This window comes from Tiliqua scincoides, chromosome 5 (assembly GCF_035046505.1).
Source record: "Tiliqua scincoides isolate rTilSci1 chromosome 5, rTilSci1.hap2, whole genome shotgun sequence".
NCBI classification, from domain to species: domain Eukaryota; kingdom Metazoa; phylum Chordata; class Lepidosauria; order Squamata; family Scincidae; genus Tiliqua; species Tiliqua scincoides.
In genome coordinates, this window is record NC_089825.1 from 105,423,647 (window position 1) to 105,450,769 (window position 27,123).

The 27,123-nt window shown below is 45.6% G+C and overlaps 2 protein-coding genes across 2 annotated transcripts; both read left to right on the forward strand.

The window, feature by feature from the left end:
* Window positions 1–350: 350 nt before the first annotated feature.
* Window positions 351–1,283, forward strand: LOC136652903 (olfactory receptor 14A16-like). The gene has a single exon (XM_066629827.1). It carries the CDS (start codon window positions 351–353, stop codon window positions 1,281–1,283), a length of 933 nt encoding a protein of 310 aa, XP_066485924.1.
* Window positions 1,284–16,100: 14,817 nt separating this feature from the next.
* LOC136652904 (vomeronasal type-2 receptor 26-like) lies at window positions 16,101–20,728 on the forward strand. The gene is made up of 3 exons (XM_066629828.1): window positions 16,101–16,148; window positions 19,341–19,467; window positions 19,833–20,728. Exons 1-3 carry the CDS (start codon window positions 16,101–16,103, stop codon window positions 20,726–20,728), a joined length of 1,071 nt encoding a protein of 356 aa, XP_066485925.1.
* Window positions 20,729–27,123: the final 6,395 nt, after the last annotated feature.

Genomic DNA, 27,123 nt, shown 5'->3' on the forward strand with positions numbered 1-27,123 from the left:
TTGGAGTACAGTCTAATATCCCAGCCCCAGGACTGGGGTCCCCACACTACATGGAATGATTGAGCAGGAACGGGTAAAGACTAGATGAGGAACTCTCAGCTGTTGGCTATTCACCATCAGAGGGCAGGCTGTGGTGCTGTGGGCATTCCAGGGCTTTGCATGGAGGTCTCAAGAAATCAAGCACCAATACTGAACTGGAGTTTTCAAATATTCTAGAAAATAAGTGAACAGATGAGAAATCATCACTTGTATCATCATCATCATCATAGTCATAAATGCGTTACTAAATCAGGATGTAGTTGTTGAAGGCTTCTGTTTCCTTCTACAGATTATAGCACACCAAGTGCAAAATGTCCAACAAAACCTCAATGTCTTCAGTGTCTTCAGCATCTGGGTTCCTGCTCTTGCCATTCTCAGAGGTTCGTGAATTCCAGATTCTACCTTTTGTGGCATTCCTGCTGTTGTACTTGGGGATTGTCTCAGGGAACCTTCTCATCATCACTGCAATAGCTCTTGACCAACACCTGCACAGCCCCATGTACTTCTTTTTAATGAACTTGGCCATACAGGATGCTGGGCTTGTTTCAATCTTTATTCCCAAATCCATGGCCAACTCCCTCATGAACACCAGGTACATATCTTACTCTGGATGTGTGGCACAAGTCTTCTTGTATGTTTTGTTTATATCATCTAATTTTTCCCTTCTCACAGTCATGGCATATGATAGATACATTGCCATTTGCATTCCTTTAGAATATGAAATGATCATGAACAGGGATGCTTGTCTGCAAATAATTGCAGTTGTATGGATTACTGGTTTTCTCTATTCAGTGTTGCACACCAGTGGCACTTTTGCAACCACTTTCTGCTCCAACATTGTCAACCAGTTCTTCTGTGAAATTCCACAATTACTGAAGCTTGCCTGTTCTGACTTATACCTGATTGAAATGGGAGTTGTTGTATTCAGCATTTTCATGTGCTTGGGCTGCTTTATTTTCATTGTTGTAACCTATGTGCACATCTTCACTGCAGTGCGCAGAATCCGTTCTGTGCAAGGCAGGAAAAAGGCCCTCTCAACTTGCCTTCCCCACCTTATTGTTGTCTCCACCTTTGTGTCCACTGCATGTTTTGCTTACCTGAGGCCCTCCTCTGACAATCCATCACACCTGGACATAGCAATAACTATTTTGTACTCTGTGGTTCCACCCCTGCTGAATCCAGTAATCTACAGCATGAGAAGTAAGGAGATCAAAAACACAGTGAGAAGACTTTTGGGTTTCTGAACACCTAAAAACAGAGTTTTGATCTTCTTTTTGTATGAGTGAGTTCTGTATGTGTGTGTATGCATTATGAATGTTGAGGGAGGGGCAGTATGTGGCATCCTGTGGCTGTGAAGTGTGACTGGACTTCTTGCAAGGTAAGATAAGAGGCCTGAAATAATGTTTTAGTCATGAGAAACTGTGTACATGATTCATAGCCCTACTGATGCGAATGTTGCCATATGTCAAAATTTCAGAGAAGAGAGCAGAAGAAAGTTGGAAGTAGTGGGATTAAGCAACTTTCAGCTGGGAAGAGCTGTCAGTACCTGGGATTGCCATGAGCAGAGGGACACTTACTGGGGTCCACCAACATGGATTGTGTGGAAGTTCTTGCCCCCTTCTCTCTAGAACAACTATTTGCAACCTTCTTTGTCACATGGCACATGAGAAAGCACTAAAATTGTCAAGACACACCATTGGTTTTGTAAGGGCCAGTGCAGGGCCTGGCAACCATCAAGCATCTTCCATGCCTGTCAGTGATCTTCTGCATGCCTCCCAGCCTCTGGGAGCTGCCTGCATCTCACTGAGCTGTTTCCGTGAGAAGCAAGAGAAACCTCGGACCCAACCTCAGCCTTTCCACTTGCCTGATGTTATGAGATGGGGCAATAAGATGCGAGTCTACTTCAAAGCTCCAGACAAGATCTATTTTTCATGTGTATTAATTTAGATGCACCGGCTAGATCTTGCTGTTGTTTAGCTTATTGCTTACCATTTAGCACTGGTTTACCAATAAGTTTACCCAACTGGTTTACCACTTAAGCCTATATAATCTTGCAATAACTTAACTCCCCCCCCCCACACCAGCATGCTGCTGCATCACTCCTTGAGTCCACCTAACACTGTAAGTTTTGTTTTGCTCTGTATGCTTTGTTTTAGACTTAAGAGAAATAAAGTGCTTTGTCTGCATCCTGACCCTGGACTAAGCGTATTTCTTCCTCTGCGTCCAAACAGAACTCCCAGCTCTATCTGTCTCTTGGGACAAGCTTTTTTCACAACTGACAAAGCACTCCACGCTCAATCCCATGCTGTGGCCGTATGGATCCCATTGAGAATGGCTGGAACAGGGAACCATATGATGAAACAAGGAGCATGTGAGAGGGCAGGGACAGTTTGTCTTCTCCTACTCTATTTGGTATGATGTAACTGGGAGCAACGTCAAAGCACAAAAGCTCCATCAGGCAAAATGGAGTTTTGTATGGTTTTGAAATGCACCATGTAAGAAGCTGGTCAAGATCAGTGACAGCCCAATTCTGGGAAGGTCTGGGCTGCTCTATGCTGCGCTTTGCAGGAGTGGAAGAGACCTCCACTGTCAAAAATGGCTGCTGATGGAGCAGATTGGCAGTCATTTTGGCAGCATTGCTGCATGAAGTAGCAGCACCCCTGGGCCATTGTCAGACCTGCCTGCACCTGCCAGAGAAGGTAAGGCAGTGGCACGGGTGGCGAGAGGGCAACTCAGGGCAGGAGGGAGGAGGAATGGGGTGGGGCAGCTGGGGAGGAAGTGGATCCAGCAGCAATGATGCGCACCAGAACCTATCCCTCATTTTTACACCCTCCCCATCCCCTATCTTTCCTTGGATTTGCACCAGTGAAATTGCTGGCGCAGGTCCAAGGAGACCTACTAAAGAGCAAGAGGGATAAGGGACCTGAGGGTCCAATCCTAAGCAATTCAAGCACTGGCACTAAGATCCGGTGCAGGTGCTGAGTGACACAAATGTGTCATAAGGCATGTCCGTGGCACCTGGAGGGTGCCATAAACCATTGGATGCAGAATGTCCAGCGGAATGCAATGCAAAAAACCAGAGCAAGATAACTCCTTTCCTTCAGTGGTTATGGCCAAAGAACCAGAAAGAAAAAATGCATGGAGCCCTATGGAAAGTGAAAGTGAAAGTATCGCCCATTTACTCATGAATAGGTGTACTTGCCATAGTCCTTTGGAAAGGGCAGGCTGAGAGGAATCCAACGACACCAGAATGGTGCCTATCCAATGAATACAGCCCCCCAAAAACAACCGAGAAGGAGGCTCCTGCCTCCCAGCTGCAAATCTATTGAGCCCAAAACAAAGCCACGTGGCCATGTTTACTTGTGAGTAGGTGAATTTGCCTTAGTCCATCAGAAAGGGCAGGCTGAGAGGACTCCAAGGATGTCAGAATGGTCCTGATCCAATGAATGCAGTCCCCAAAAACACCCAAGAAGGATGTCCCTCCCTCCCAGCTGTGAGTCTGTTGAGCCCTATGGAAAGCAAAGCAGCCTCATGGTCACATTTACTAGCAATTAGGCAGGCGTGCCTTGGCTGGTGGTCAGACCAGGCAAAGGGGAATGTGAGGACACCAGAATGGTCCTGATCCAATGGAACTGGAGCGCAACAAATGCTCCAGAAAGAAGCCCCCCCCCCCCACTAAAAAGGACAAAAAAAAAGAGGCTTCAACAGGTAAGGGGAAGGTTTTCTATTTTGCACTTGTAAAGCCAGGTGGGTCTTCATCTTGACGTGCTTGAAATAGAAGAACTTGAAACTGGGCACTGGGGAGGGCTGGAAATCTCACTGATTCTTTGGGGGGGGGTTATTGCAGGCAGGCTACAGAGAAAATTCACTTGGTAGAAGAGGACTGGCTCTCCCTTATTTAATTATTTCTTTTCTTTTAATTTAATTATTTATAATTATTTATTTTAATTTGCTTGATGATGTCACTTCTGGCCCTGACAACACTTTCGATGGGTCTGGGACAGATTGTCATTCTAAAAAGTGGGTTCCGGTGCTAAAAGATTGAGAACTGCTGCAATAAGGTGTTAGTAAGTTGACACGTGTGTGTGTGTGTGTGTGTGTGTGTGTGTGTGTGTGTGTGTGTGTGTGTGTGTGTGTGTGTGTGAGAGAGCGAGAGAGAGAGAGAGAGAGAGAGAGAGAGACTCTACAACTTTTCAAAATCACTAAAATCAGAGTTTGGAGGAATAAGACCATCTTGTTATATATCAATAAATGCGTAATTTCATGCAGAATGCAATGAAACAAACCACATTGAAATATCTATGTAACAAAAGGTACAGTCAAAAAACCAGTGTGGGTGGGGCGATGGTACATCACCACGCCCACCACCTGGGGCGTTTCCCCACCCACTACATGGGGTGACGTGCAGGCCTCCCGCGCCGGGTGACCCAAACCCTAGTGATGCCACTGGGTGGAGTCACTGGGGTTAGAATTGGACTACCCAATTCCCTTTCTCTTCTGAAGCCTCCCAAGCTGCCCCTCCCCCTCCCCCCACCCCGATACAGCAAGCTCATTTTTGGCATGGCTGCAGGATTGGGATTTAGGTTCTTTAAATTCTGTATATTATTGGGAAGACTGAGGACTGTCTGGACTTTGATTTTTGCTGTGAATGTGGACAGGACTAGGCAGTAACTTCACTCCCCCATAGGTGCATTCTTAACTTTCTCATGAGAGAAATTAACCAAACAAAAGTTTTGCAAGTTACCCAAATTTAATCTATTTTTCCAATCCAATTAATTAATCTGATATGCAGAAAGTATTATGGTGCAGCTGATAGAGAGAGATACAAATTATAGTTCATGACCACAATGATTTTCAGAGTGAAATATGCCTCTGTAAGTGTATGGCGTTTGCCTAATTGAAGCCACATCTGAAATTCTTGAAACTGGGATATTGTGTAAAAAATGTAGGAGTCAAATAATTAAACAAAACATGTGGTAGGTATTGATCTGTGAACAATTCTCAAAAAGTATCTAAGGGTGCATGACTTTTGGGGATGAAATATGTCGGAGGACCACACAAGTGGAGGCAGAAGATTGCCCAATCTACATAGACTTCCCATACATGGATGCATCCCTTAGTTTGATACATTTCAAATTGATACATTTCAAACTTACATTTCAAGTAAGACAAGTTTGCAACTGCCCCATCTTCCAAACAAAATATTTTGTTTTCCTTTTGTTTCTGTGTTTGCTGAGCAACTGAATGTGGTTTGGAGGCCATCACCCAGATGACATCAACAGGTTGATAGCAGCCTTCTAGGAGGAGATGGCAGAGAGTGGCAAAGAAACCCTCTCACTGGTCACAGGGACTTCTTGGGAGGGAGAGGGAAGATGGAAGTCTTGGAGAATTGCATCTCGTGGTCATCAGCAAAATGACCATACAGGGTAAGTGACCACTATTTTGCTCCTCTTGCAGATGGGTAGACTAAGGCATTGTAGCCATGTCAAAATAAAGATTCAAATAGGGCCTTTCCTGATTTGTAGTAAGGGGAACGTGGCTCTTTTGAGAAGAAGGTAGTTCACTTTAGTCTATCCAGAATTGTAGTGCAGATTCTGAGCCAACAGGTCCACCACTGATATGGTATTCTCCCTTAGACAACTGCAGGAGAAATGCAGTGAACAACGACAGCCACTCTTTATAGCCTCCATAGATCTCACGAAGGCTTTCAACCTGGTCAGCAGGGACAGCCTCTTCAAGATTCTCCCCAAGATCGGATGACCACCCAGGCTCCTCAGCATCATCAGATCTTTCCACAAGGACATGAAGGGCACTGTTGTCTTCAATGGCTCCACATCAGACCCCTTTGACATCCGAAGCGGCGTGAAGCAGGGCTTTGTTCTTGCGCCAACCTTGTTTGGGATTTTCTTCGCTGTCCTAATGAAGCATGCCTTTGGAACTGCAACAGAAGGCATCTATCTCCGGACCAGATCAGATAGAAAGCTCTTCAACCTCTCCAGACTGAGAGCAAAGTCCAGAGTCCAGCTGAAATGCCTGCATGACTTCCTCTTTGCTGACGATGCAGCTGTCACCACCCACTCTGCCAAAGATCTCCAGTAGCTCATGGATTGTTTTAGCAAGGCCTGCCAAGATTTTGGACTGACAATCAGCCTGAAGAAAACACAGGTCATGGTTCAGGATGTGGACTCACCTCCCTGCATTACAATCTCTGAGCATGAACTGGAGGTTGTCCATGACTTTGTGAACCTTGGCTCAACGATCTCCAACACTCTTTCTCTGGATACCGAGCTAAACAAACGCATCGGTAGAGCAGCTACCACGTTTTCCAGACTCACAAAGAGAGTCTGGTCCAGCAAGAAGCTAACAGAACATACCAAGATCCAGGTCTACAGAGCTTGCGTCCTGAGTACACTTCTGTACTGCAGTGAGTCATGGACTCTTCGCTCACAACAGGAGAGGAAACTGAACGCTTTCCACATGCGCTGCCTCCGACGCATTCTCGGCATCACCTGGCAGGACAAAGTTCCAAACAACACAGTCCTGGAACGGGCTGGAATCCCTAGCATGTATGCACTGCTGAAACAGAGACACCTGCATTGGCTTGGTCATGTCGTGAGAATGGATGATGGTCGGATCCCAAAGGATCTCCTCTATGGAGAACTCGTGCAAGGAAAGCACCCTACAGGTAGACCACAGCTGCGATACAAGGACATCTGCAAGAGGGTTCTGAAGGCCTTAGCAGCGGACCTCAACAAGTGGGAAACCCTGGTCTCTGAGCAGCCCGCTTGGAGGCAGGCTGTGCAGCATGGCCTTTCCCAATTTGAAGAGACACTTGGCCAACAGTCTGAGGCAAAGAGGCAAAGAAGGAAGGCCCATAGCCAGGGAGACAGACCAGGGACAGACTGCACTTGCTCCCAGTGCGGAAGGGATTGTCACTCCCGAATTGGCCTTTTCAGCCACACTAGACACTGTTCCAGAAACACCATTCAGAGTGCCATACCAGAGTCTTTTGAGACTGAAGGTTGCCAACTACTTAGTGAGAAATAACTGTCTCTCTTTGGTAGGCATGATTTATCTCTCTTTATCTCTTCCCCCAAACGATATTCTTGAGCAATCTGACCCTTCCCTTTTTCAGACACCAGCTACTCAGCAAGATTTGTCAGCTGCTTTTATTGGCTTTGAAGACAAAGGCAGAGAAATGCATCAGATAAACAGAGAATGTGATGTACTCCATTGTGGGGAGTGCTGTTCTGAGAGTCAGTGGGAAAGTGATGGTGAAAGATGGACAGTGGAGGATGAGGGACTGGATTTGCGGAAATTCTTATGGGAGTCAAACTTGTGTCTGTGGCTAAGGAGTGGAGGGAATATAGACTTATGTGAACCAAAATGACCAAATACAAATGTCAAGAAAATGGAACTGATGCTGCCAAGTTAGTTGAGGAAAAAGAGTAAAGAGAACACTCGTGAAATGGGGAGGTTGGAAAGAGCAGGTGGGAGTGGGGTTGAAGAAGTCCTGCTACCTTTAGGTTCTCATCTGCTGTTTTCTCTTTCATCAGTTCCAGCCACTGACAGAGGGAACTCTCATGAGCCAGAGGGAAATAAACCCTCACATTAACAACACACCAAATGAGGTGAGGTATATCTTATGCAAAGCTATAAGATACTGGCAGTGTGAGGATGGGCCAGGTCAGGAAGTGACATTTCTAACAACCCAATCCTATGATTGAGCTGCCTTGTGGAGTGCATTACAACAGCAGAGGTGAATTCCATTTCACGCCTCCTAACCTACACCACCTGCCCTCTTAAAGTGACCGATGATAGTTGGAAGGGGAGAAAACCCCTTGCCCCTGACAGTCTGGGGTAGGCGAGAAAACTGCTTGCTATTTGGCCAATTTTGGCAGGCAGCAAAAAATTCCTACCCGGCCCTGAACGGCGGCCAGTAAAAATCAGACTGCCAGAGGGGCGGGTGGGTGGGTGTCCACACAGCGCCCACGTGCGAAGGAGGAAGAGGGCTGGGTGCTGTGCCCTTAAAACGCTTCTGCATCCACCCAGCTCTAGCCCTCCTCCAATCCCCCATGGGGGAGGAGACTCTTGTCTTCCAGGCCAGGCTAAACAAACCCCGATCACCCTGCTGTAATTGGGCGATCGGCATTCCAGCAGTATCTGGAAAAGCAGGAATGGAACCCGAGACCTTCTGAATGAAAAGCCATATATTCATCCACAAAGTTGAGATGGATTTTTAAAGTGATAACAAAATAAAAACATATAACATCACTTTCTGCACTTCTCATTTTTGGAAAAAAAAGAAAAGAAAAAAATACGAAAATTTGCAAAATAATAAAGCCATTCTCTAATACCACTACATATTCTCTAACACCTCTACATACATGTGGCTGCATCTACTGACACTATACCCCATACATCACCTACTTAGTACACTTTTAAAGTGATTATAATTTATAACTAGATTATAATTGATAATAATAATTTATAAAAATGCACCCTTGGAATAAAAAGAGATAGAACCACTTTCTGCACTAATAACTTTGGAAAACACCAAAATCTGTGAAAAAATAAAACCATTTTCACCCAACCTCTAGTTGTATATGCATAGACAGAGTATAAATACATATTGTATGTCACAGTTATCTATAAATTACAGACTATTATTATTCATAATGTTTCCTGCTCTCTGCCACACTTTGCAATTTTATGCCGATCAAGCAATGCAAGCAGTTGATTGGGGTTTGTTTGGCTGAACCTGGAACATGAGAGTCCCTCCCCTGTGAGGGGACTGGAGGGGGGCTGGAGCTGAGCTGGCTCAGAGGGCTCTTGGGGCACCAGCACCCAGCCCTCTTCCTCCTTTGCACGTGGGCACAGTACTGACAACCACCCACCCACCCTTAGAGCGGTCTGAGTTCTACTGGTCGCCATTTGGGGCCGGGTAGGAATTTTTTGCTGCCTGCCAGGATTGGCCGATGGAGGGTAGTTTTTTTTTGCCTACCCCAAACTGTCAGGGGTTGGGGTCTTTTTCCTCTACTGACTAACATTGGTCACTTTATGAGGGCAGGTGGTGCAGGTTAGAAGGCGTGAGACTGACTGTGGCGCAGTTGTGTATTTAGCAGGGGACGGGGCGGTCAGCTCCGGGTACCACCCTTGGGGGGGTGTAACACCACAAATGCCCCAACATCGCTAACATCATGAAGGTTAGGATTAACCCCATCATGCCATATAACGTTGGATGTGGAATTTCCAGCGGAAAGCAATGCAAAAAACCAGATTATAATACCTCCTTTCCATCAAAAGTTACGGCCAAAAAACCTGAAAACAAGAATGCATTGAACCTTATGGAAAATTAAACTGAGCCATATCGCATGTTTACTCGCGCGTAGGCAAATGTACCATAGTTAGTTGGAAAGGGCAGGCTGAGAGGAATCCAATGAAAGCAGCCCCCAAAAACACCCAAAAAGGAAGTCCCTCCCTTCAAGCAGGCGAATGTATTGAGCCCTATGGAAAGCGAAAGGAAGCCACAGGGTCACATTTACTCATGAGTAAGAACTTAAGAACAGCCCCACTGGATCAGACCATAGGCCCATCTAGTCCAGCTTCCTGTATCTCACAGCGGCCAACCAAATGCCCCAGGGAGCACACCAGGTAACAAGAGACCTCATCCTGATGCCCTCCCTTGCATCTGGCATTCTGACATAGCCCATTTCTAAAATCAGGAGGTTGCACATATACATCATGGCTTGTAACCCGTAATGGATTTTTCCTCCAGAAACTTGTCCAATTCCCTTTTAAAGGCGCCCAGGCCAGACGCCATCACCACATCCTGTGGCAAGGAGTTCTACAGACCAACCACACGCTGAGTAAAGAAATATTTTCTTTTGTCTGTTCTAACTCTCCCAACACTCAATTTTAGTGTATGTCTCCTGGTTCTGGTGTTATGTGAGAGTGTAAAGAGCATCTCTCTATCCACTCTGTCCACTCCCTGCATAATTTTGTATGTCTCAATCATGCCCCCCCCCCCAGGCAAAGTAAGCAAATGTGCCTTGGCTCCTGCTCAAGTCAGGCAAAGAGGAATGCAAGACTAGCTGCATGGTCCCCATCTAATGAAAGTGGAGCTCAACAAATGTTCCAGAAGGCAGCCCCCCCTTCCCAAGAATAAACCAGAGTCTTGAGCTGGTAAGGTGGGCACTGGTGAGAGTTGAAAATCTCACTGCTTTATTTGTGGGGGGTGTAGATATATAGAAGAAAAAGGGGTGTGTGTGTGTGTGTGTGTGTGTGTAAGTTTTATAGCTTAAGCATTTAAATGTTTAGCAGTCCAATCCTATCATCCCCCCTCTCCACTAGTGCAGCCATATCCAAAGCAGGAGTAGTGTATCCAGCAGGGGGAGGGGATGGATAAGGAGAATTTAAACCCCTTACTTCTGCTGAAGCCTCCCCCACTGCAAAGGGTCTCCTTGGACCTGCTCTAGGAATTTTGTTATCTGAAGTCCAAGGAAAGTGGGCAGGGAGGCTGCAGAAAAGGGGGGTAGGATCTTGGAATGTAGTAGTAGTAGTAGTAATAGACCTTTAATGGCATAAATACATCTGTATCAAATTCTACAAAACAATAACACCAAAAAGCACACCCAGATCAGACTCACTTTGTTGGAGAGTCTGGTCCAACAAGAAGCTGATGGAACATACCAAGATCCAGGTCTACAGAGCTTGCGTCCTGAGTACACTTCTGTACTTCAGCGAGTCATGGACTCTTCACTCACAACAGGAGAGGAAACTGAACGCTTTCCACATGTGCTGCCTCCAATGCATACTTGGCATCACCTGGCAGGACAAAGTTCCAAACAACAAAGTCCTGGAACGAGCTAGAATCCCTAGCATGCATGCGCTGCTGAAACAGAGACGTCTGCGTTGGCTGGGTCATGTCATGAGAATGGATGATGGCTGCATCCGAAAGGATCTCCTCTAAAGAGAACTCGTGCAAGGGAAGTGCCCTACAGGTAGACCACAGCTGCGATACAAGGACATCTGCAAGAGGGATCTGAAGGACTTAGAAGTGGACCTCAGCAAGTGGGAAACCCTGGCCTCTGAGCAGCCCGCTTGGAGGCAGGCTGTGCAGCATGGCCTTTCCCAATTTGAAGAGACACTTGGCCAACAGTTGAGGCAAAGAGGCAAAGAAGGAAGGCCCATGGCCAGGGAGACAGATCAGGGACAGACTACATTTGCTCCCAGTGTGGAAGGGATTGTCACTCCCAAATCGGCCTCTTCAGCCACACTAGACACTGTTCCAGAAACACCATTCAGAGCACGATACCATAGTCTTTCGAGACTGAAGGTTGCCAACTACTACACCCAGACAGAGACAGACTTGATTCTGCCTGCATGAGGACTCCTTTCCGAGTCAGTGGCCTCAGACCCGAGTCAGTACTCCTGATCTCACCGCTATACAATATTCCAGTGGTTTGCAATCTTTTTAGAGGCCCTAGAGGCTGCAGCCTGATTTATAAATGGCAAGGAATGTGGCTATAATGGTGATTGGGCGGGAGTGCTCTCCCCCCTCCCGATTAGCAGCTTGTTGCACCCTTGATGCACAGTCTGCCCTGTCAGTTTCACACCCAAACAAAAATGGGGTCAAGTCCCACTGGTGGGTTCCGGACTCACAGTTTGGGAACTGCTGCACGATTTTAAACAGAACAATGTTTGCATTGACAAACCATTTGGTGCTTCTTTCTGTTTAAATTTTCACACAGGAGCATGTTTGGAAATGTAACCATATGTCCTAAAGTCCTAAACCCCCCTACCATCCTCCATAGTTTTCTTACATTAAATACTATCCCCACTGTTTTTAAAAAAAATTCCAACAGACCATTTTTCATATGTAGTATAATAAAATTAGGCCCATCTGCCTAGCACTCCTTTATCAGATTTATCTAACATATAGCAATTAATCTATGGAAAGAGGTGAAATCTGAATGGGGATCACAACAAAGGCAACCCACATCTCACCATGATCCCAGTTCAGACTCCCTTCCACAAAATTGCATACCATTTGACCTTTGTAAACATGTATGTTTTTCATTTCACAAAGATGATCAGGGAGACGTTTAGATACTCTGTCATTACCCAAAGCACTGTTATTTCCTTCCTTGCGCAGTTGGTAAGAAATGCATACATATTTCAAAAGGAGGTGGATCTATTCTGAACTGTATCAGTGCCCCACGGAGGAACAGAGATCACCGAACATTTCTGCTTCAAAACATTTTGGGGAGTCATCTCTGTGACCACACATGCTGCTGAGTGAGGATCCATCAGGATGCCAGCCACAGAGATATCATTGTAGCTGGAACTGTAGTTCAGGATGCAGAAGTTCAGATGCAACTGGGTTAGACATGCATTTGCAGCCCAGTGGTTGTTTTTGCTCTTCTTGCTGCTGCTCCTCCATTCTCATGTCTGTTGGGAGGATGTGCCCAGTGAATGTGAAATTGAAGAAAGCTATGGGGATACTAGGCTAGGAGATGCTGTCATTGGTGGGGTCCTCTCTCTTTTACATCCTGTACACAATGCAATTAATTTTCAGAGACTAACAGCAATGAAGAAAGGCAATTTCTCGTAAGTTATTTCTTGTTTGGTACCCATCATGCTATTTGAAATATGAAGACTAGAGATCAAACAACTGCACTGGGTGGAATTTCAACAGGTGCAGCTTGTTGGGAAGAACAGGGTGGGGTTGGGGCAATGCCATGGTCAGGAAGGGAGCGGATATCTTTGAAAGCACCTCCGTTTATATCCTATCTCCCTTTCTGGTCACAAACTACCTACACATATCCACTTGGACTTGCACCAGCAAAATCACAGGCACAGTAGATCCATTGCAGCAGCTAAGACTTACTTCAGGACAAAGAAAGAAATGTTCCCTTACACAATTATTTTTGTTCTGCTCAGATGAACAACTCCATTCCTGCACCCCTCTTCCTTACACCTCTTTAGTTTTGTTTCCTTTTCTCATTGTGCTTGGGATGAGTTTTTCACTGTACAAGCGTATATCCAATAGTGTGGGTGTCATTGTCCCCTAAAACTGAGTGCTGTGCAAACCAGCACTAAAAAAGACATTGTTCTTGATGGGACAGAACCTGACAATGACTGGCCAGAATACACTGCTCTGATTGACAATAGCTGTCAGTCATGCCCAGGATGAACAACACTGTAGCAAAACAGTGCTCAAGGAAATGCCATTGTGGGTGGTACTACTGTAAATGTATATGTGGTGCACATGACAATGTGCTAGACCTAATCTCTGCCTCAATGTCAATCTCATTTCAGAATAGGGTACAAACATTACCAGCATGTCCTGGCCTTCCTTTTTGCCATTCATGAGATCAATAGGAATCCCAAACTCTTGCCCAACGTGACCTTGGGCTTTAAAATCTATGACAACTTTTTTGAAGGAATGGCCACATATAAGTCCATCCTGGATCTACTCTTCAAACAACAAAGGAATGTACCCAATTACAAGTGTGATAAGAAAGGTGATGTCTTGTCTGTCATTGGGGGATTCACTGTAGAGTATGTCATCCAAATGGCCAACATTCTTAGTCACTACAAGTTTCCACAGGTATGTACATTTGGATGCATGAATGGGTGGCATAAAACCGCTCTTCACTTATTATATTATTTGGGACTTAAACAGTGAATGCCTTTTTTTTAGCTTGAAAAGAATTGCAAAGGGGCAATGCAATGCAACAAGTAAATTGTTTATTCAGAAGAAATAACCATTTGAGGAGGTTCCTGAGATCTCAGTTGTATAGGAGGACCTAACATGACTGATCTGTAACCCAGATGTGGGCAGAGAGACCTCCAGAACTAAATAATAATAATAATAATAATAATAATAATAATAATAATAATAATAATAATAATAATAATAATAATAATAATAGTCAGGGTTGCTGCCTCCCTCCCACCCCGAGTGACCTGGAGAGGCCGGGGGAGGGACCCCCCCACTGGCAGCAAAAGCCTTGGGAGGAGGAGGAGAGGCTGCCTGGACCCTGGGCGCGCCCACCCAGCTGCCTGTTCCACCAAACTCAAGGGAAAGAAGGGAGGCAGGGACCAGAGCCCCAGGCTCTGGGTGAGAGTGAGCCCCAGGGGGGAGGGGGAGGGAGGAAGGGGGGAGCAGAGAGGGCTTCATAACGGAGGCCTGTGATGAGGGTGAGGAGGGTGAGTTCCTGCTGCCCCACTGGTGAACACCACCCTCAAGAGACAGCAAGGAGGAGAAGGGTGCTGTGACCCCCTCCCTTTGGTCACCCAGCTGAGGCTCCAGAGGCACTCCCCTCCACCCTTCGTTAGGCCTCCTCTCCCTTGCTGGGAAGGCCTGGGAGGCAGGGATCCAAGCTCCACTGACGACATCCGCCTGGCCCCCACACGAAGCCTGACAATACTAATGTTGGTATTTAAATACCGCTTGATCTGAATCAAATAAGTTACACATTTCAGGACATTAAGTGATGGCCTGTGGACAAGGTGAAAGGAAATGTGTTGTAACTCATTTGGAGCACAACCCTATGCATGACTACTCAGAAGTAAGTCTCATTGTGTTCTATGGGCAGTGGCATAGCTAATGATTGTGTATCCCGCTGCTAAGCTCAAAATGTTGCCCCGGAAGTGATGTGACAACCGGAAGTGACGTCACACCCGGGCTTTTAAAAAAGTGAAAACTGGGAAGAACACACCTCCTCCTCCCAGCAGCTCACTACCCACTTGCTCTGCTGACTCAGTGGCATAGCTAAGGCATCTATTTGCTACCTGGGGTCAAAGTTGTTTTTATTTTCCGGTTAATTGGCCACAACTTTGGATAGAATGCAGATATTCCAATGCCATTTTGTTTCATTGCATTCTGCATTAAATTACCTTTCCAATGATATATAACATGATGCTATTATTCATACATACCAATATTTTCACCATTTTGGTCACTAGTGTCAAGCTCAGCTTGTTGTCCCTCTAAAGCTTGATGCCCCGTGCAACTGCTACCCCCTGCACCCCCTTAGCTAAGCCACTGTCTATGGGGCTTCCTCCCAGGAAAGTATGCATACAATTACAGACTTACTGTAATTTATTGATGGGAATGTATACAAAGATACATTGTTCAGTATACCTAGCATCTCATTGATAAGCAAAATTTGGATTGTAATATGTAAATACTTTGGTTTGGAAAATGGTGGTTACTTTTCTAAGCTGTTATGAGCCATGTTTTCCCCCATTAGATTACTTATGGTACGTATGAGAAACCAGTCACAAAAAATAATTTCCCTTCTCTATACTGGATGGCAATAAGGGAAGGTACTCTGCACACCGGCATAGTCCAGCTACTGCTGCATTTCCAATGGACATGGATTGGTCTCATTGTTTCAGACGATGAGAGTGGAGAAGGCTTCCTGCAGAGGCTGACACCATTGCTGGCCCAGAACAGCATTTGTGTTGCATTCTTAGAAAGGACTGTCGTTGTCAAGGATCTTAATTTGGATAACACTCAAAACGCAGTATTGCAAAACATATTCAGGATACGCTCCACACTTTCATCCACTACAGCCAATGTTGTTATTGTTGACGGGAACGCTCAAACTCTGGAACCACTGGCAGCCATTTTATATGTAGCTGAATTTGTACATAGACGTCTTATAGGGAAGGTTTGGATCACGTCACCTCAGTGGGATTTCATCAGCATTGCTGCCACTAAGGGCTTCTGTGCAAAAACATTCCATGGGACTTTGTCTTTCACAACCTCCGTGAAGGCCGTGCCAGGATTCCAGGACTTCCTTCAGACTCTAAAGCCTAAAAAGTCACTTGCACGCTTTCTCTGCTTTTTGTACAAATTTGCATTCGGGTGTTGCGGTGATGGGAAAATTAAAACTTGTAAACACTGTACCGGAGAGGAGAAACTGGAGAGTCTGCCTCAGACTGTATTTGAGATGGAGATGAGTGATATGAGCTACCATATTTACAATGGTCTCTATGCTGTAGCACATGCTTTAAATGCCATATATACGTCCAGGCCGAAAACCATGTTGAACAGAGACAAAGGCAAACCTTTGAACATTGAACCCTGGCAGGTATATTCCTCACTGTATTGAAATGGTTATGTATGGTGCAATCCCAAGCACACTTACTAGGAAGATAATTGGAGCACAGTGGAAATCACTTCTATGTAAACTTGCTGTGGATTGAACAGGTGGTGTGGGTGAAATCATGTTCCCAAGCACATGGGGGGGCACATTGCTAAAGCTAAGCAGATCTGAAGCTTATAGGACTTGGATGACAGACCCCATGCACATTGCTTTATAGCCAAGCCTATGCATGTCTACTCAGATGTATGTCCATTTTGTTCAATGGGGTTGACTCCTAGGAAACCGAATAGGGTTGAAGTCTTAAGTTCGAAAATGTAAGAAATGCGGAATATAATAGGAACGTGTTATTCAAGCCGCAGGTGAGACAGAACTGCCCCTTTGTAGCCCTTGGAAAAGTACCACAGCTGTCCTGCCTGCTTACACCTGAGGAGGCTCTCTTTACATCCAAAAAAGCAGAAGCAAGGAGAGGCTCCACAAGTGTAAGCAGGCAAGTTTCCAGCACCAATGAGCTGCACTGTAGCCCCAAGTGAAGGAATAATTGTCCCCTGACCTTGAAAAGGGCTCTGTGACTACCCCCACACTGCAGCATGCAGAGTAGGCCCCATTTCATAGTTGCATCAGTGCTGCAAAGTTTGGATTGGGCCCATAGATGTGGAAATGTTGGATATGATGGTGAGCTGAGAGGAGAGGAAGATGAGGAAGATCTGCCAAACCTATTCTAATAGTTTTTAATAAATGAAAAATTCTTTTAACTTGTACATCTCAGGATTACAGGTGCCTTTTCTGACCAGGGGATTGGTAATACAGTGCGCAATATACATTGAAGCTATCAGCTGTTTTCTATTTTTGTCCAATCTAGATGCATTCTTTTTTGAAGAATGTCCACTTTAACAATGGTGCTGGCCATGAAGTCCGGTTTGCCAATGAGGAACTGTCTTCTGGACTTGATGTCATCAACTGGGTCACTTTCCCCAATCAATCCTTTCTTAAGATCCGAGCTGGAAAGATTTCTCCAAGTCAAGGGTTTACCATCCATGATGAGGCCATTGTGTGGAATAGCAGATTTAAGCAGGAAGGGCTAAAATCCTTCAGCAAGGTGACCTCTTCATTTGCTTGGGAACATTCCTGAACATGAGAGCACTCCTGGAGGCATGCACTGCATGCTATGGTGGGGGCAGGATTGAGAGGCCTTTGAGATGTAAAGGAGCATACTTTCCCCTTACCGCTGTATAGGCCCTCTGACAGCCTAGGGGTCTCCTTGTACGTATGCCAGCTCTATAACTGGTATAAGCCTGAGGAGAGCCAGAGGGTGGGGAAGCTTGAAAACTAGGGGATAGGATTCAACATGCATGACTCCTACCAGATCAACCCCTTCCCTCCCTGACCGACCCCTGTTCCTCCCCTGAAGTGCCCTATTACTCCTCCTCTCTGCCCAATACCCAACCCTGCCAACAACTTACTTGAGTCTCCATTTGTGGCAGCCAGAAAGTGTCCTGCAACGCTGCAATGGGAGTCCTAGCAGTGCAGGCTGACCAAAGGATTTTACCCCTGCAGCACAATCGTATACCTGACTACTCAGAAATCAATCTCACTATGTTGAATTGGGCATACTGCCAATAAAGGGTATATAGGATTGCAGCCTTACAGGCACAGTTCGTATTGTACAAGTCTTGTAGGAATGCTGAAACAAACCATTAGTACATATACCTAAAGTTAATATCCAAATGAATTTTAACTGTTCTATTTTCCCCAAACATCCAAGAAGCTGTAAATCGATCCACACTTACCTCGAGTAAGACCCATTGACTATCACTGTTAAAAGCATATACATAGTATCTTGTTAAAAGTACAGATCTGAAACATTTCCCCAACATACATACCATGGTAGCATAAAGTCTAATATATTAAAAATAAAATGCACATTGAAATGAATGGGGACCCATCCAAAATTGGTTCGCGACTCACCTAATGGGTCCTGAACAACAGTTTGAGAAACACTGAATACGACTGCAGCGTTAGAGTCACAGATCGGTATTATCCAGGGTTTGTAGGATTGCTACGACTACACCATTAGTATACATGCCTAAAGTAAATATTCTCATCCACTTTAACCTAAACTTGTACTGGGTCATTCCTGTCCTCTACAGACACAGAATAAAATCATTTTAAAAATATTTGCAAGGCACGTAGCCTCTCATGTTGATTAATCAAATATCTATATTGAGGAAAAGATGGTAAATAAAAATACCTATATTGAGAAAAATATCAAATAGATAACTGGGGTTTGAGTTGGGCCCCACTCCAAGGTGGGCCCCACCTTTTAACAAGTTGAAACACACACAACAAGTAGAAACACAAAAAGGAGGATGTCCATAGTGTCGAGTATTAAAAGACAGTTTCCTCTTTTGTCCCATTCTTTTTATTCTTAGATGCCAGCCCATTCAGAATCTAATTGCTATTGGGCACTCGTGTACCATGGAGGGTAAAGGGGGACAGACGTCCCAGGGTTCCACCCCTCTGCCCCCCTGCCAGCATCCATGCATCTATCCATGCCTTCCAACCACCACTTTCAACACTTTCAGCTGCCCTTCAGAGACCTTCTGGGGGCCAGGGAAGTTGCATATGGCCTCCTCCTGCCCTCCGGAGGCCTTCTGAAACCTCTGGAAGGCTTTTAAAAGCCCTTTTGTTTAAAAGCCCTTATAAGACCTCCAGAGGGCCAGAGGAGACCACGTGCAGCCTAGACACTATGGTAAGAGGTGGCAACTGGTGGGGGGGGGCAGTATTCTTTGATCCTGGCCCCGGGCAGCACTGGGGCCAGGAATGCCAGTGCAATTGCCAATTCCCTGACGAAATAAAAGCGGGCTGAGTTTTCTGCTAGCAGAAAGGCACTTTCGGATTAAAACCAAATCCTGGTGTATTTCCTACTTCTTTTGGACTGTGCTCTGAACTGTTTTGAATCCCAGTAGGAAAAACAAATCTCTCTACCGACTCTCCCTGAAGTCAAATACCACAGGGGTCTACAGCAGGTCGCTGGCAACAGGGGAGTTCTCTGTTGCTGGTCAGGATCAAGTTGATCTCCTGTTCCTGATCAGCTGAAGTGCACTGAAAGAGAAGGATGGTCGTGGTGGTGGGCATCAAATATTTGCTTCAGCATTTCTTCCCCTTCTTTCTTCTTAGAATCTGCCTGGTTCAACTTGTGTTGAGAGCTGCCGTGTCGGACACAGCAAGACGGTTCGAGAAGGGAAAGCCATCTGTTGCTATGATTGTACTTCGTGTCCAGATGACATGATATCTAACCAGACAGGTGATTGACAGTGCCCTGAATTGCCAGGAAATATTTGCAAATTTTGTCCAGCCTAACACCATAACATATGCCTAGGTATGTTCTGTTCTTCTCCAAACACTTAAATCATGATGCACGGATTCTTAAAGGGAAACTGGTTACAACTTTAACAAGGGAGGATCTATGAAAGACTTCAGAGGCAGTCCATTAAACAGTTTAGTGCACTTAACTCCAATGGTGCCTGTCACTTGCTGCATTTTGTCACTCCCCTGATACTAAGCATTCTTCACCAAGAAAATGAGGAATTCTTGTCCAACGTTTGCTTTCAACCTCCCAACATTCTTCTGGATTCATACAGCTACTGACACTCTCTTTGTCCTTTTCAGATGCAGCTCATTGCGTCAAATGCCCAGAAGATCAGTACCCAAACAAGAACCAAGATCAATGTATCCCCAAACAGACAGCCTTCCTAAACTACGAGGAACCCTTAGGAATTGGTTTGATTTCTATTGCTTTTTCCTTTACAGCAATAACAGTTATGGTGATACTGATCTTTTTAAAGAACTGGAACACTCCCATTGTCAAAGCCAACAATCAAAACCTCACCTGCATTCTTCTCACCTCCATCCTGCTTTGCTACCTTTCCTCCCTTCTCTTCCTTGGCAAACCTAGCAAGGTGTCCTGCCTTCTCCGACATTCGGCTTTTGGCATCATTTTCTCTGTGGCTGTTTCTTGTGTTTTGGCAAAAACCATCACTGTGGTCCTGGCTTTCATGGCCACCCAGCCAGGGAACAGGATGAGGAAATGGCTGGGGAAAAAAGTGGCCTACTCCATTGTCCTTTCCTGTTCCCTCATTCAGGTGGGGATTTGCACTGTATGGCTGTCCACCTCTCCTCCTTTTCCAGATGTTGACCTGCACTCCCAGACTGAGCACATCATAGTGGAGTGTAATGAAGGGTCGATCATCATGCTCTATTCTGTCCTGGGCTACGTTGGTTTTCTGGCCCTCACCAGCTTCACAGTTGCTTTTCTAGCCCGAAAACTGCCAGATACTTTCAATGAAGCCAAATTCATCACCTTCAGCATGCTGGTCTTCTGCAGTGTGTGGACCTCCTTCATTCCTGCTTACCTGAGCACCAAGGGGAAAGACGTGGTGGTCGTGGAAGTCTTTGCCATCTTGGCCTCCAACACTGGCCTCCTGATTTGCATTTTTCTCCCTAAATACTATGTGATTGTTCTAAAACCAGCTCTCAACTCCAAGCAGCTGCTAACAGCTGCTTAAAAAAGTAATTAAGTCAGATTCTAAGATGATAGTTGTTTTGCATATTTTTCTCTCTATATGTTTCCATACAGTATGAATACTGGATCACAGCATATCACATTTTTAATCGTCCTGATTCTTTTGAATTCACAAGGTGGGATGAGCAATAATTTCAGAAGCAATAAGGGTAGCTATCCACGGATAATATTAATAATGCAAGATACAACCCAGAAATCAAAATGTGGAAACAAGGAAATACCAAGTTCATATTAAAGGCATGATGCTAAGGCAGCACAGGTGACCAATAGAACCCAATGGTTTCCATCCTCTAAAACAGGGTTACCCAAACCCCGGCCTGGAGGCCATTTGTGGCCCTTGGGGACCCCCAATCCAGCCCACGGCCAATGAGCCACTGGCCCTCCAGAGACTTGTTGGAGCCTGTGCTGGCACAACGTGACTACTCTCAGTGGAAGGGCCTACTGTTAGACCTCTTGTGTGAGTTGCAGGCCAAGGGCTTCCTCCGCTGCTTGCTGTTTTACACCTGTGAAGCAGCAGCAAAGGCCAGCCTTGCTTTGTGCAATGTCTTTTATAGGCCTTGAGCTATCATGAAACCTTCATTTATTCATATAAGTTCCATCTCCAATATATTCATTTTGTAAAACCTTTATTCATATTTTAAATGTAAAGGAATTCTTATTTTCCTGGCCCCCAACACATATGTCAGAGAGATTATGTGGCCCTCCTGTCAAAAAGTTTGGACACCCCTGCTCTAAGTGAAGAATCGTCCTCCAAGAAGTCCTTCCGTCACAAGAGGAACACTTTTTCCAAGTAGGGACCTTTATAGCCTACTTGACTACTGGAAATTTGAATGCAGTATCTACTTTTTTCCCAGTCATTGATATTTCTGGTCATGATGCAATAACCCAGTTTCTTCTGAGCATTATGAAGCACTGCTTCTCAGTCATGGTACTTAGAACTGGTCCTTTTCTTTCAACTTTCATCATCTAGTTCTCGGCCACTTAGTCATAATAAGCTCTAGGCTGGTGCATCAGATCAGAATATGCACCCAACTCTGCTGCACTGGTGGGGTCACTGGGTCAGAAAGAGAAAGATCTAGATACACCTTCAGTGGCATCACAGGTGTGTGTGTGGAAGGTGTGTACCAGACCAGATGACACCCTCAGGGGCATGGCACCACTAGTGGCCAACATTTTGGAAAGCTTTGGGAAAATGTGTATTTATGAATAAAAGCACAATGTTATATATCATTGGAATAATAATTTCATGAAGAACATTATGAAACAAACCATGTTGAATTATCTGTATTCTGTCATACATTATGGCCAATTAATCTGAAAAAGAGAACACAACTGCCTTATGTAACAAAAAGTGGATTTACTAAACTCAAAATTGATCCATGAGACTAATTGTTCCAAGAGCCTATGAGGTGTTATTGTGACTCAGCAGGCAACCAATAAGGTGTTCATATGCAGAGATGGGCAAGTCAAGCACAGCTTGACTTGAGTCAAGTTATGAGTCTCCACCCCCTTTAACCTGACACAAAAAGGAGCCCTAACAAGCAGGTCAGTTGACACCCAGGGCCATCAATTGTTGTCACCCCATAAAACATCATTCCTTCCTTCACATTTTTATACCACTTTTCCTCTAAGCAGCTCAGGGTGGTGTGCATGGTTCCTCTCCTTATTTTGTCCTCACAACAACCCTGTGAGGTAGGTGAGACTGAGAGATAGTAATGTTCATGACATGAAATGAATAATAATAATGGCCAGAAAATAAATGCAGTGAATATTTCCCCACAAGCAACGCATGGAATTCTGCATCAAGTGGTATATAACATGATGGTATTATTCCTAAAAGTCATGATTTCTAGAATTTTGGTCACTAGGGTGTCACCCACCCCCCACTCCCCCGAGGATGTCTCATTGACCTGTTCTGAGTTAAGGCAGTGGTTCTCAAACTTTTACCACTGAGACCCACTTTTTAGAATGGCAATCCGTCCAGGACCCACCAGAAGTGATGTCATGACTGGAAGGGACATCATCAAGGGACATCATCATCATCATGGGGAGGATTCAAGATGGCCACCTGGTACGATCCCTGCTACTGTGCTCCTGTTTTATGCCCTGATATTTCTCTTTAGTTGGATCCTTCGACTCTTTTTCCTCCTCTGGATGCTTCCTGAGTCCTGGTAGAGCAAAGCAACACTACCAGTTGTTTTCAGTCTGCACCCTTGTCTTTGGATTACAGTGGATTTTAAAAAGCTGCTTCGATGGGGAAGAGGAGAAGGCATAAACACTCCCCTGGACAGGGCAACTCTCCTATCAAGTCAGCCAAGCAGCTACGCCTGGAGGATCTCCCAGCATGGTCAGACACAGTAGGTGAGCTCATGAATCTCGCTTCTCCCAATAGATATGAAGCTCTTCATGTTTCCAAATCAGAGGCAGAGAGGAATTACCAGTCTCCCTTCAGTCATACTGGCACGGCGTCAGCCTGCCCTCCCTCACCCACCCTTTCAGCTCCCTCTCCACAGGACAAGCAGTCAATTTCTCAGCAGAACGGTCCCAGTAACTGCTTCTTGACTTTGTTGGGCGATTACAATATTATCATTGGAAACACGCTTCTTTTTGTACGCAAACAGCTTAATACTATTCTTGCCCAGCTGGACTCACTTCACAAGGCCGTTCAACCACCTTTACCTTCCCTCTCTGCTCAAGCTCTGGGTCTGAACTTTAACAAGCCATGGGAAGCTAAACTGCTGGGGCTGCGTGAGAATCTGGATTGTGGAGAAGCTGCCTACTGTTTGTTGAAAAATCAGATACTGCTGGAATTCCAGGACTCTCCCATTCATAAGGGGCGCTGGGCCAATAAACTGAGGGCAAAAGACTCTCTATGCAGATTATTACACCTTGATCCATCTCAGGCTGACTGTGTTGATCTGCAGGAAATCATAAAACTCCCTTGGATTCCCCAGTCTCCAAATTGGACCCGGCTTCTTTTGAAGTTTGGCACCTCTCAGATCCCAGGCCAGCTGCATGGGAAGAGTTTGTTTCTTCGGTCCTTTGGCATTTTCTTGCGGAGGGTGTTTGCCGACATGATTATTAAACCTCTGCTCCCAAAAATGCAGCCTCCCCCTCCTCTCCTTCCATCCAGCCTTGCGCAGGCTGGCTCTGTGCCCAGTCACTGGAGGAGAGATAATCGCACCCAGAGCGTGGGAGTTGCCAATTGCTTTTCTCCTGATTCAAGCCCCTTGGTGCTGCCGAGTGTTAATGAGTTAAAGGCTGCCACTGACTCTTTGGGAAATGCTTTGCTTCACTTGAAATCTTCACTGCACAAGCCAAAGCTTTTGCTTTCTCCCAGTCAGTTAATTCAACAGATGGCTGTTCAACAAGTGCAGCTTCTAATAGCGAATGGCAAGTCCAGCCTTCTGGCGCTGGCACTGAACCTCAAGCACCAGATCAGGAACATTCTTTGTTGATATCTGAGATGGTGGGAGCTCAGTCACCCTCCGTCTGCATACCCCCCTAACTGGAGCAGCTGAGCCTATGGATAGCTCTCCTTCTGAAGCCTTTAAGCCTGTGCTGATGAATGAATCGGCCAGTGAGGTGGACTATCTCAATGGAGTGGGTTTGCTGTGCCATTCAACTAACTCGGAGGAGGTCTTGCATCATGTTGTGGCTATCCAACAACTGCCTAGGGACTGCCTAGGGACTTATCTAAAGCCCTGGATGGGGTACCATCAGGGGCAACGTCTGCTGTTCCCTGCGATGAGGAATTGGAATCAGCTCTTGAGTCCTGTAAAGCTTTGCCAGAGATTCCTGGCTCCCACCTACCCTCCAGGTTCCTTGGGGACATAGAAGTGAATGGCCAAAATGCAGGTTCAGCTAACTCAATTACTACTGACCTCCCAATGCATTTACCTACTGATGACCATTCACTCATTCCAAGGGCGCTCCCAGCCCCCAAAGGCCCCTTGTCAATGGAACAAGGTCCTAGGGCAGATCCTCCTGCACTGGTGGCTAAAGATCTGATAATGGAATTACAGCTGGAGGGGGATGACATTGTGGAGGGTGCCATCAGTGCCTTTAAGGAACTCACAAGACCAGAACAATTAAATATTATCAGATCCCTGGACAGGGTTAAAGCAGAACTTCTCAATTATAATACAGAAACTTTGACCTATGAAAGCCATCCTCTGACCCTTCCAGTGCCAGCATCTGCTCTTCAATCTGCTTCAGAAGTAGCCACTGAGGCAATTCCCGTCCCTTATTCCTGGGATTTTACACCATCACCTGTGACCAACTTAGCCCTGAGTAGCTGCAAGTCTCATCATCCTTCTGGTGCTGAGTGTCCATCAAGAAGCAAAGATTGACTAATTAATGCTTCTCCAGCCCCTGCTACTTCTTCCCAACTAAGAATTCTTTCCTGGAACATTGCAGGGTGGAAGAATAAGAAAAATGACAGCAGTTTCTTAAGCTATCTCAGAACGCTTGATATTATTCTGTTGCAGGAGACATGGGTTGTGGACCATCTGTACATCCCTGGCTACAAGGCTTTTGCAGTACCTGCAACTAAACCCACCTCTAATGGTCGTCCTTCAGTGGGTTTAGCCAGCCTTGTACTGAAGCAGTTTAAGTCATGCCCTTTAGACATCCTTCCAGGTTGTTGTAAGATACAAGCACTGAGGGTGTCTTTTGCAGACATTGACTTAATCTGCGTCCACACCTATATTCCTCCTTTGCTTAGCAGCTTACAAAGGACCCAGCTCTGGAATGATCTATTGACTTGCATGAATGAGCTTAATAGGGCCCACCCCCATGCTGAAATTCTTTTGCTGGGTGATTTAAATTTGAGGGTGGGGAACTCAGCGGAAATCTTCCGCAGAGCCTGGGATGTGGATGATGACAGCTCCCTCCCCCCTTTTGTGCACTAAGCAGGTGGTCCAAAGATGCACACTATAATGCCAACGGTATGGCCCTTGCTAAGTTTTCCATTACCTCTAACATGATTTGGCTTAATGGTCTAAAAGAATTCCCCAATGCGGATGAATTTACTTTTGTATCCTCTCGTGGCGCCAGCGTTGTGGATTACATTTTGGTATCCACTAAAATGAAGCACCATGTGAAGGATTTTACCATTGGGGATGTAACCTATAGTGACCATTTACCTTTAATCTTGGTCCTTGACCTCCATTCTGGAAGTGTTCCATCACAAGCTGAGGTAGAGCCAAATCTAGAGTGTAGGTATAAAATTGTGGCTAACAGTGCTCTTTCTTCAAACTTCCATCGTTTATGTACGGAATCAGCAAGCAGAGATTTTTTATCGGCCATTCGAGCATGGAGGGGCAGGATTCTGTTCACACCTCTCCCCAATCTGCCACACAAGAAGAATAACAACCTTCACCTCATGGATGTGCTTTGGAGCAAAGCAGAATAAAACAGCCCCTGTGAAAATAACATTAGATTTTGCTATTGAATTCAGTGACATGTGAATTCCTCCTGATGCAAGGGGGAAACTGAGGCTGGTCTTCTGTGTAATCAGCCTGGAACACAGGAAAATCCTCCCCTGGCGTGACAGAGTTTGCCATTCCTTCAAGGAGCCTCCTCTCTGTGACACCGATTGCCCCCAAACCTTGCACCGGCCAGCCACATCTGCCCTGAAATCCAGGCACAAAGCCTGCTGGGCAATGGAACCTGGAAACAGCTGGCTGGCATGAAGTTTGGGGCTGACTGGTGGCATGGACAGGAGGGTATGTGGGGGAACTATAAGATCTGCACACCCGAGGGAAGGATTGCAGTGAGTGTCAGATCCAGCCCACAGGCTGGGGTTTGGTACCCACTGGGGTGAAGGATTAGCCTTGCCTTCTGCTTCCACCAAGATCCTTCCTTCTAGAACCACAAACTCTGGTTTAAAGGAGATGTTTCTTTTCATCAGGCAGAGGAGTCTCTTTCCCAGATGCAAACACACATTTCTGAGACCAGGATGCCTGTCAACTTGCTTTTATTGAGGCTTTTTCTCCACATTGAATGCCTCAAAATGTGACCCAAATGAAGCCGGAGTCAGAGATCTGCAAGACTGTGGAGCCTTTGAGTGGTGGACTCCTTGAGTGTCACTGGTCCGTCCACCTGCAGCAGAAAGAAAAATGTTGTAGTGAGATGACTTTTTTGTTGAGAAAGATTCTTATATTCTTTCATATTCTTCAGTTTACAGAAAACATGCCATGGCCTCGCTCCTGCTACGCAAGTGGCACACTTCCTCCTGGCAGAGCATGAATGTGCCATGTCAGGAGAGCAGCCACCAGCTGTCCAGAGCAGGAGGAAAGGGGTCGGAGGAGGACCCAGTTGTCAAACTCCTCCTAATAACGCATCTGGGGTACACATGGTGGGCTTCACATTTGC